The sequence below is a fragment of the Gastrolobium bilobum genome, unplaced genomic scaffold, assembly GCF_033153095.1.
Source record: "Gastrolobium bilobum isolate Gb01-03AN ecotype WA unplaced genomic scaffold, APGP_CSIRO_Gbil_v1 utg2926, whole genome shotgun sequence".
In the NCBI taxonomy this organism is placed as follows: Eukaryota; Viridiplantae; Streptophyta; class Magnoliopsida; order Fabales; family Fabaceae; genus Gastrolobium; species Gastrolobium bilobum.
In genome coordinates, this window is record NW_026898807.1 from 581,775 (window position 1) to 592,616 (window position 10,842).

At 33.6% G+C, this 10,842-nt stretch overlaps 1 protein-coding gene across 1 annotated transcript; it reads right to left on the minus strand.

Moving 5' to 3' along the window:
* On the minus strand, nucleotides 1-476 carry LOC133284298 (brassinosteroid-responsive RING protein 1-like). The gene has a single exon (XM_061481297.1). The coding sequence runs from the start codon at nucleotides 472-474 to the stop codon at nucleotides 1-3; it is 474 nt and encodes a 157-aa protein (XP_061337281.1). The 5' UTR covers nucleotides 475-476.
* Nucleotides 477-10,842: the final 10,366 nt, after the last annotated feature.

Genomic DNA, 10,842 nt, shown 5'->3' on the forward strand with positions numbered 1-10,842 from the left:
CTACAAAGGCGTGATGGGAGGACACTCATCAATCCCAGAAGCTGCGCAGAGTATCTCATTGAAGGCACCTTGCATATCATAGGGTATGAAGGGTGTCCTGCACAAGGGGCACGTTCTCTGATGGTATCCCATCCAACGGTCCAGGCAACCCCTGTGGAATATGTGGCGGCAGTTTGTGAGCCGTCTGATCTCGTCTTCTGTCTCGAATTCGTAGAGGCAAACGGCGCAGCTCTCCGGCGGGTCCACCACGTCGGAGAACTTCACCACCGGCAGGATATCCCGGATCAGCAGTGAAGACACCGATTGGAACTCCGATATCCGGTCGGGCCAGGCAATGTCCGGTTGGAGGAAATCGTGGAGACCGAGATAGCATAAGAGGACGGTGATGAGTTCTCTGATGAAACCCAATAAGGAAAGGAGGTGCATAAACAGCTTTGGTAACACAACCTCGGGATATCCCGTTGGAAATCCCATGATGTCACACACAATGGTTGCTTATGCTTATATTGCTATGCTGCTTTAATCTTTTGTATTGTGATTTGTGAGCAGAGTCTCTGACTCTTGTGTGTGCTTGTCAATAATGAATAGAGTGGGTAAGCATTAAGCAATGCCTTAAATAGATTGGAAGCTTGGGAGATTGATGTGGAAATGCCAATAATGGGCTTTGGATTTATGGAGAATGACAATAAAAAGGCTACCCATGGAGATGGAAATGGGACAATTTTTTCATTATAAAGTAATGACCGAGAAAAGTGTGCTAAGTATTTGATACCCTGTACTAAAAAAGTGTGCTAAGTATCTCATTTCATTTTTTACGTAGAACATTGTTTTTGACATTTTTTTTTTCATTTTTAACCATTATATGCTTTTAACTAAGGGTTTTATAATTCTCATTTAACATGAAAATTCAAATTTTCCTACACACCCTTCGATTTTCGTGCTGACATGGTCCTACATATAATTTTTTCTAACACCTAGGTCCCACATGAACTCTGCCCATGTGTGCTTGCATGCATGGCCTGTCCCAAGCCAGGATAAAGGAGGAGGGTTGGCGTCAGGTGTTGCGAACCGGCCGTAAAAAACAGCTATATTTTTATGTGATGAACCTAGGTCCCACATGCTTTTTATCTCTACAACATGAGAATTGAATTCTCATTTAACATGAGAAAATCAAACCCCTTTAACTAAATATTTAAACTGTGTTGTCGTTAATACGTCATGTTTTAGTGATTAGTGTTTTAAAATTCGAATCGATCATCAACTTAGTCGATATTCTGGATCAGTAGTTCAACTAAATTTTAAAATAATATATAATAAATATTAAATTAGAATATTATATTCAACAAATAAAAGTAGTCTAACGATAACACTTCCGATCTTCCAACAAAGAAATTGAAGTTTGAATCTTGTTGATAACACTGTTAGTGAGAATGGTTAATTATGTAGCAATAAAAGGTTTTTGAGGAGCCCGCTTTAACCTATGTATGCAAAAATTTCACATTAATAAATGATAGTTGGTAACTGAAAATTAGGACTGGACTCAGCAGTCAGAGACTCACAGCTTTCAATAACGCCAAGAAATACCATAAACCTTGTTCATGATGACGGGAAGATTATCTTGGAAAAACTTGGAACCTTGGATGCATTCTGTCTTTTATTCTTTAGTCTTCGCCGCTCAAAATTGTTTATACCGTACGCATGCTCGAGAAGCACAACAAATTCGGGATAAAGGCAAAGCAACGTACTTACGTGCATACATTATACGAGAATAATGATTAACATTGTCGTAAAAAATCGAAAGGTTACCAAATTAATACTCGACTATCTCAATCATAAAAAAAATGGATCAATAACTCTTCAGAAAAGATGAGCGTCCATTCCAATTTGTATATGAAAGTGAGGGTAAGTGGTTCCACCAATATTCTTCCCCATGAAAAGGCCACTTGTACAAATGTAGCATCTTAAATATCATGATGTTATTAGGAATTTTGGGTTATCTCGTTTGATAACTCTGGAGAAGACTAAGTAGACGCATATGTTGATTATCACCCAAAAAAAAAAAAATAGTAGATGCATAATTAACCAATAGCATGAATAATAAATGCCAGCTTGGGGAGGGTCCATCACTTACATATGCGTTTAAAGCATGTTTCAGAATTTGCAAAGTAGTGTTAAAATTGAGTCACAAAAACATTGATAGTGAGAAGTCTCCTTACGAGCGAAACCCGTGAAAGCATTAATATCACCCGTTGGCCATCTGGGGTACGGTGTCAGATGAATAAAATAATTATCAATGAAACCTGATGGTGACAACTTTCTTGATATATCACTATTATTAACATTTTGAATTAAGATGATAGATGAAATATCTTCTCAATCTTGATGAAGAAATCTTTTATATTTATATAATCACGTTTGTCTAACAATGCTAGGGAAGTAGCAGCTACTTAGCCGTTTTATGAAGAAGTGTGACCCAGTGATATTAACCATAAAAGGAAATAGTATAATAAATATAGGTAGATAGGTTGATATTTTCCCCCAACATGAGTAAGTGATGCAAATCATATAGGAATTTCCAAAATCTTAATAACCATAAATTAGACGAGAGTCATAAAAACCAATATATAGGTCACAGTCAATGATTGGATATGAATTACTAGTTTCTTACTTTATTTTTTTTATTTCTAAATAAACTCTGGTTGATGCCTCCCATAATGTAGGGAAGAGAGAAAGAACACAGGATATGGTGTGATTGAGTGAGATGGGCAAATGAGGAAGGCCCGAATGGGCTGGAAACTCTGGAAGCAGGACAAGAAGAGACGTGGCAATAGCTTAGACCAAACTGGACACGAGGCGCATCTGTAATGAGGTTTGGCCACCACCCACCAGGCACCAGCACCAGCACAGGTAAAAGGCCCTATTGCTAATCTGCTCTGACATGGTGTCTGATGCGGCCAAAACACTATCGGTCCACATCCACTGTTCCTCAATCACTAAAATAATTAATCTTATTCTACCTTTCACTAATACCCATATACCTCCAGTCACCGAGGCCCTACCCATTACCCATCATTTTTGCTTTTGTCTCATCCTTTGTCTAGTCTCCAGTCTCCATTGCTGGAGTCCCTGTCCAAATCACAATGTCACATTACACATATATACATTGATCTGCAGAGGTCGAATCCAACCGATTATTTTGAAAAATTGAATCAAATTGGTTTAAATAGTTTGATTTAGAAGTTGTTTGGTTCAAAATTGGTACGGTTCGATTGAAAACAATTTGGTTCAAAATTGATTCGGAAACAATTCGGTTCGAAACCAGTTCGAGTCGACCCTCTCTTGAAAAGAAAAAAATTAAAAATTTAAAAAATAAAGTTATAAAAATCAATTTGATTCGATTTGGAAATGATTCTGTTCGATTCGATTCGGAAACGGTTCAGTTCGGTTTAAAATGGTTCGGTTCTTAAACTGGTTTTAAAAATCGATTCGGTTCATGAACTGGTTCTTTAAAAACCGGTTCAGTTCATGAACTGATTTTTAAAAATCAGTTATTTTAAGAGACGGTTCGGTTCATGGTTCGATTCAGTTTTTTGATTATTTTGCACACTCCTATTCTTCTCCTCTCTTTCCATTACTTTGGTTATTAATTAAAATTAAAAGGAGAATAAAAAATCAAAAAACATAAAATTCTAACGTAAAAAAATTGTGAAAACGTAAAAGTGTTTGAAATTTTGACGAAAACGTTTTGATTAAAAAAATTATAAAATCATAAAAACACAAATTTAAATCAGAATTTTAACTACATGATCCTACTCCTATGTGCTACTCATATTATTGAACGTAAGTATTTGTCTCATACCTGTTCAGTGAGTTGTGTGTGAGACTAAATTTGATGTCCATAAGAATGCAAAAATTATTGCTGTATTATGTTTTTTAATGTTCTATATTTTTGTTAATAAATATTGCAAAAATTTAGATATATGTTTTTGAACTAATTAATCCATAACATGATATCGAAGCTCTTGTGATCTAATGATCCAAAAAATGTCCAATTTTAATACAATAGATGGTATATATTGTCCATGTTTTAAATTAAAAGACTCTCTAATAAAAATATATGTTAAGAATATGATATAAAAATTCATGAAAATAAATCACAACACGGCCACCACATTAAATAAAAAATCTTATTTATTAATAAATATACAATGAGTAATTAAAATAATGTACTTTTATTTGATTTAGAAGCTATTTCTCAATATCTTTCACTTTTATGATTTTAGCCCATTTACTCTTGGGGTACTGTGGACTTTATATACTAGAAGGTTGTAGGGCCAGCTAATTACAACTATGACTACTTTTCTTTAGGACCAATTTACCATCATTTTTAGTCGTTTACTTCCCACTTGTGTTTTTTATTTCTTAATTTGATTCTCACTTGTGATTAATTAATACCATGTCAACTTGGTCATTCTCAAGTTAAAAAGCCGAATATGTTTGCTATTGATGCCAAAACCTTGAGTCTAAACATCAGAAGTTGTCTGCCATTAGGTTGAAGTTAAGAAACGGTGCATCACAACTTATAAATTGGTGATAAAATTCCATACAACCAATCCGGCCAGATCTTTCTGTGCCTTATGACAATCGACAAGGGCAAGAAAATGGCTTACGAGACAATTAGCAACAACTCGCACATATTTTATAGAACATATGCAACTTGGTTCTGTGTCGTCACTATTCTCTTTCCCATAACTCCTCTTAAAAATTGACATGTGAGAGCACGTTTTATGATTAGTGATGAAGTTATAAATATTTAAATTTAGAAAGAAGGGGAAAAAAAAAAAAAAAGACAAAGCAAGGTGCGAAGGCAGAAAAGGACGACGTATATGCACTTTCTCCCTTTTCCCTATGCCCTAATTCTGTTATTTTTGTGATATATTTGAAAAACTAATCATTATGCCAAGATCCATCTTATGCCGTTTTACTTCATTAATAACTGAACACCAGGGTATAAGGTCCTATAATAATTGGGCAATACTTTTCTCCTAATTATAATGTTTCTAGGAAAAGGCAGGTGCACAAAATAACAGGATGGAGTGAAAAACAGCTACCTAACCCAATGACTCCTTTCCTATATATTGTAGCTATATGGTACCTCATAATCACCGTTTATCTTTCGGTTTTTTTTTACCTTGTAACCCTTTATTAATAATTAATTATCAAATTGACCTTCATTATAAACTATTTCAAAAATTTAACCTCCCAACAAAATATAACACCAATCTGCCCTTGTTTGACCGTTGACCACCAAGCCTACCCGGGTACATCCCTCCCTACCCGGGTATTTTTTGAAAATTCATGCCTACCCGGGTAGGGAAGGGTGTACCCGGGTATATTTCTTACATCTGAAAAATTGCTTGAATTATTTACCCGGGTAGGAAGGGGTGTACCCGGGTAAATCTGGATAAAAAGAGAATAAAGCAGTTTTCAATGCTTTAATTGACTCAAAGCATTCAAAGGTGCCTTTGATTGCAGAAAATTCAGCAATGGCCATTACTGTTCATGTTCCTTGCCCTTCATTCCTCTGCTTTTCTTTCTCCAAAATCAAAACGTGAATTTATATGATTACTCTTCTCTCTCTACTTGTTTTCCATTTCCATTATTTTTATCTCTGTATTTCTGAGTTCTATAACCGTGTCTTCAGCTGAATTCACCAGTAAATTATGTAGGAAATAATTATTTTTATTATTTATTTAATAGCTGTTGAATCATTGTGCGTTATTAGTTATTAGTTATTAGAAATCTGTATTTCCATTATTTTTATTATTTATTCGTGATGTTACTTCTCTTATTCTGATTATAGCGTTATTAGTTTCTTATTAAAGACAATTCAAAATTTGAATCTAATAGAATAGGAAACTATCGGTAATTAACAAATCAGAACTTTCGGTAAAATTTATATGAATTAATTGCATAGAAGAGTCTCTTTTTTTTGTGGTGATGATTGTGGTTTAAATTTAATGTATGGCAGTGGTATGGCGGAGAGGTTTGAGTGAAGAGAGAAGGCATGGGGAGGAGTAAGGTTAGGCAGGGGAGGAGATTGCAGAAGATAATGAAGTGCCTGTGTTTGGGGGAGCAGTTAAGAGCAGCAGATGAAATGGTTCCTTGTTCGGAATCTGTTGCATCGAAGGATTATTATTTGGCAAATTCTGGCCGTGATGAACAAGTTGTGAGGAGGAGTGGTTGTGCTTGAAGTGGCTTGTAAGATACGGCTTTTATGATCGAGATTTACCCGGGTACACCCCTTCCTACCCGGGTAAATAATTCAAGCAATTTTTCAGATGTCAAGAAATATACCCGGGTACACCCTTCCCTACCCGGGTAGGCATGAATTTTCAGAAAATACCCGGGTAGGGAAGGGTGTACCCGGGTAGGCTTGGTGGCCAACGGTCAAACATGGGCAGATTGGTGTTATGTTTTTTGGAGAGGTTAAATTTTTGAAATAGTTTATAATGAAGGTCAATTTAGTAATTAATTATTAATAAAGGGTTATAAGGGTCGAAAAGCCTTTATCTCTCTCCTTAAATCACAAGCATAGGCACCCACACGCACAGAACACTATGACAAATAAATCAAGGAAGAGGTGCACTGCTGACATTGACACAGCTTGTTATTGGGTGGTTAGCATGATAACTTAGAGTCCAAGGTTGTTAAAGATTCAAATTTTGATAAAAACAAATTTTTGAAATTCTTTAGTGGTTGGAGGGAAATCGCCTCCCTTTCGAAAAGTGATTAGTCTCATATTTTCTCCGATAACAATGGTCCAATTCACCTTATGTTTCAATGAGAAACTAGAAAAAAAAAAAAAAAAAAACATAATTTTATCATGAGAAATTTGTGTTTATATCTTTCTTCACATATATTAAATAAATAGGATCTAATTAGAAGTAAAAAATATAAACAAAATTTTCATATAACCCAAGTCGTATAAAATCTTAACATGAGATGTGGCTATATACAAAGAAATATATGGTGGTGCTAACTAGTATTAAATGAGCTAGCTATGTCTTGTTCAAACAACTGGCGCAAGAATTCAATTGATTCAGTACAAACATGTTGGTACTTCAGCAGAGTAGAAGTGAAAAATGACAAAAATAACCATCTATACGGGTATCTATACTGCAAAACTATTACTTTAGAAAGTAGCGTATATAAACAGAAAAAGAAAATTACTTTAGTGCTCCGTACAACCCGGGATTGGCTTCTGTAACCACCTTGCTGTGTCTGAACGTTTTGTTTGTGGAAGAGAACCCGTGAGAATTAAGTGGAATCTTTCCACAGAGCTAGAGAAGCATGTTCTAACGAATTAATGAGGATTGTTTTTAAATGTTACTAATAGCTTTCCATCTCATGTTCATTCTAGTTCCAATCCTGGAAGTGTTATAGTTTCACATTAGTTGTATGAGCAACTAATGTGGAGTTTATAAAACCTTGGATACTCTCATTCTTAGAACTAACTTTTGAGGTGGTGTAACTTTTGAGGTAGTGTATCCCAAAGTTCTTTACATTTTTTTTCACGAGGTACGTGTACCAATAAAAATTAATATTTATTTGTTACTGAATCGACCATAGACTTGGTTCCAAGATGTAGAATCTATGTTGAATCACCGCACAAATACCTTGACGATTCCCGCTAGTTAATACGTAAAGCCCAATAAGCATATCTTGAGTTGGTACGGAAATGGGCATTGTCTTCGCTTATCCTTCTTAATTTAAGATCTAATCATATGAATGTTAATTCGATGAATACTTACCTGCTTCTGCTGTTGTCTCTTTCGGTTATTTAATGCCTCTTCTTTCAATTGGCTTTATGTGTGATCTTTACGATAACGACGCATGGACTTAAAATCGCAATGACATTTTATTTTTGAGGCGTTTAAATGGATAATTAAAACACGGAGTAGAAATATAAGAAAGAAAAAAACACATTGGCAATTTATTTATGACTTTAATGTTTATACAGTAAATATCGTTGATAAGTTATCTATTACGTTCATTTTTAAAATGATGTTATTTTGAGTTGAAAGATTAAAAAAATATAATAAAAAAGACTATTATAAATTTAAAATAAATTATAATTAAATAAATATCTTAATTTTTATTACAAAATAATATTATTTTAAATTTAATATAAATAACTTATCTATATTGATTACGAAAAAAATTAACACTTTTCGAGTAATAGTTAGTTATTTAGTATGGTCTAAAACGTGGATTTGTAGGGCTAAGTAGTTGAGTGAGAAATGGACCCTACATTGAGTAAAGCCAACTATTGTGTGAGAGGAAGGCTGCCCGATTCACATTGTGAGGTAACCATGCTGAGACACATGTCAGAAAAGTGGGTCATGTAGGCATGTGGGATGTCTGCTGTGTTCTTGCACAAGTTATTTGTTTGCATATTTGCAGATGCACGTTATCTATTATACTTGTGCGTAACAATAATATAGAAGGGTTTTATAAGAGTTATGCTGTACGAAAAGTGATTGTGTAATGTTATAGAGATTCGTTTTGCGTGCCTTAATTTTTTATTTATTTATTTTTTTTAAAAAGTGTGGGCCCCACAAAATATTGTGAGTGTAGAAAAGTTTGTTGTGTTATGTTAAAGGATAAAATGAAAACCCTAATATAGAATTGCAGATTCATCTAATTAAATTTTAATTATCCTAAGTTTACTTTATATTTTCTTTCATTTTTTGTCTGTTTAATCAGAACTCGTTATCTATTATACTTGTGCGTAACAATAATATAGAATTGCAGATTCATCTAATTAAATTTTAATTATCCTAAGTTTACTTTATATTTTCTTTCATTTTTTGTCTGTTTAATCAAAACTTTTTAATTAACAGATGCACAAATAATATATATTTGCTTCCAATAACGCTTTCGCTTTTTGTATGTTCCAGGTCCAAAACTCAATTGGAAGGTGTTCATCAACCGATTCAAAATGTGGTGATCGAACCGAAAAACTGATAATCGAATAAATCAAAAATCAAAAATCAAAAATCAAAAAAAAAATCGCAAATTTTAATTGGATTGGATCAGTTTTTGGATTGGTCGATGAAAATCGATTTAATCTAAATCAATCCAATATATTAATTTTTCTCTACGTCCTTGAGTTTTTCTCCAATTATAGCCCACAAATTCCTAAACCAAAAAAAACCTAGTCACATCTTATCAACAAAATTTCATCTGTATAAAGCTTCATATCTCATTGTCCAAAAAAAAAAATTATATTACCGTTTATTGATGCTTTTGTATTTAAAAATAATAATTACAAAGCCAAAATATACAAAAGAATATATTTGCACAACAATCATGGAACAAATTTTAGGATTTTCAAAAAACCGAAAATTGATCCAATCCAATTCGAAAAAAATTGGATTGGATTGGATCAGATCGAATTTGAAAAAAAATCCAAACTGAATGGATGATTATAAGATCAAACCGAAGAGATTGAACTGGATAATTTTTTCTTCCAAAATCGATCTAATCTCGACCGCGAACACCTAGTCTAATCAAATCATATTATATATAAACGTGCCAGAATGCAGTGCTCAAAAACTCAGCCCGGTCATCGACCCAGTCGAGGTCAGGGGTCGTGGGTTCAACTGGGAGATCACGGGAGCACTTCGCTGACCCGATTTTATATATATATATATATATATATATATATATATATATATATATATATATGAAAATATAAAAAAAAATACCAATCATCAAAGATTCAAAATATGTAATAAGCAATAAGAGTAATGTCACACCTACCTTGTTGGATCGAATAAAGTTATTTTGTGTGGGTCTTAAGAGGAAAGCTTCCACCACCATCTCCTATGACTTTTGTGGTTCTACCTCTTTTCAGAATGTTCTTGACAAAGGAAATTTTAAAGGAAGTAAGAATGAGATTTTGTTTTCCATCAACAACCGTAAAGAATTCATTTGAATGGATAAATTTTTTACCTTTTCTAGTCGATCACTGCAGCAATGAGCGATCGATTATAAGTTCTTGATGATTCACGGCAGCGAGGTGAAGATTGAAGACGTCTGGATCGCTGGGAGATAAGAGAACGTTTAGATTTAGCTTTGCAAACATTTTTATTTTATTTTTTTTAATAAAACGACGTTGTTTCATGAAATTTTCTAAAAAAAATACAGTGATCCCATTTAACCCGTCTGACCCGAGAATCACTGAAACCCGACAGAGTTTTAGAGGTCGATGTACATATAAGGTTCAACTTATAACCCCAACCCTCAGAGGGGAAGGGTCGCGGTTGACCCGGGTCAACTCGGAGGGCGGAATGAGATTTTAGAACACTGTATGAATGAATAGTTATTGTTATTAATCAGGACCATGTAGATTGTATTCTTTTTTCTTAAAAAAATAAGAAGAATAAATCATTTTCAAAAGTTGTTACGATTCAATACAACTGTATTTTATAGAGAGAGAGAAAAATGGTGGAAGAAAATGAGGATTTTTTATTTAAATATTAAATAAAATATATTAATTTCAACTAAAATGACTAACTTTTAAAAGGATAAATATTTTTTTCAATACTAATAAATAAAATGAAATTTTTCAAAAGAAAAATGTATTTTGTAAAATGCGTGGCACGGTAATTTGAATTAATTTTTCCTAAAAGATAAAATATTATGGGAAAATTTCATTTTCACCCATTGTGATTTTGTGATTTATCATTTGATCTCTGTGATTTTAAACTTATCACTTAGACCTATTGTGTTTAGAAAATTTATCATTTAACTCCCTCTGATTTCAAATTTTCA

Bases quoted from the DNA above. Each gene is read 5' to 3' on its own strand.
- LOC133284298 (XM_061481297.1), bottom strand. From the start codon at position 474: ATGGGATTTCCAACGGGATATCCCGAGGTTGTGTTACCAAAGCTGTTT.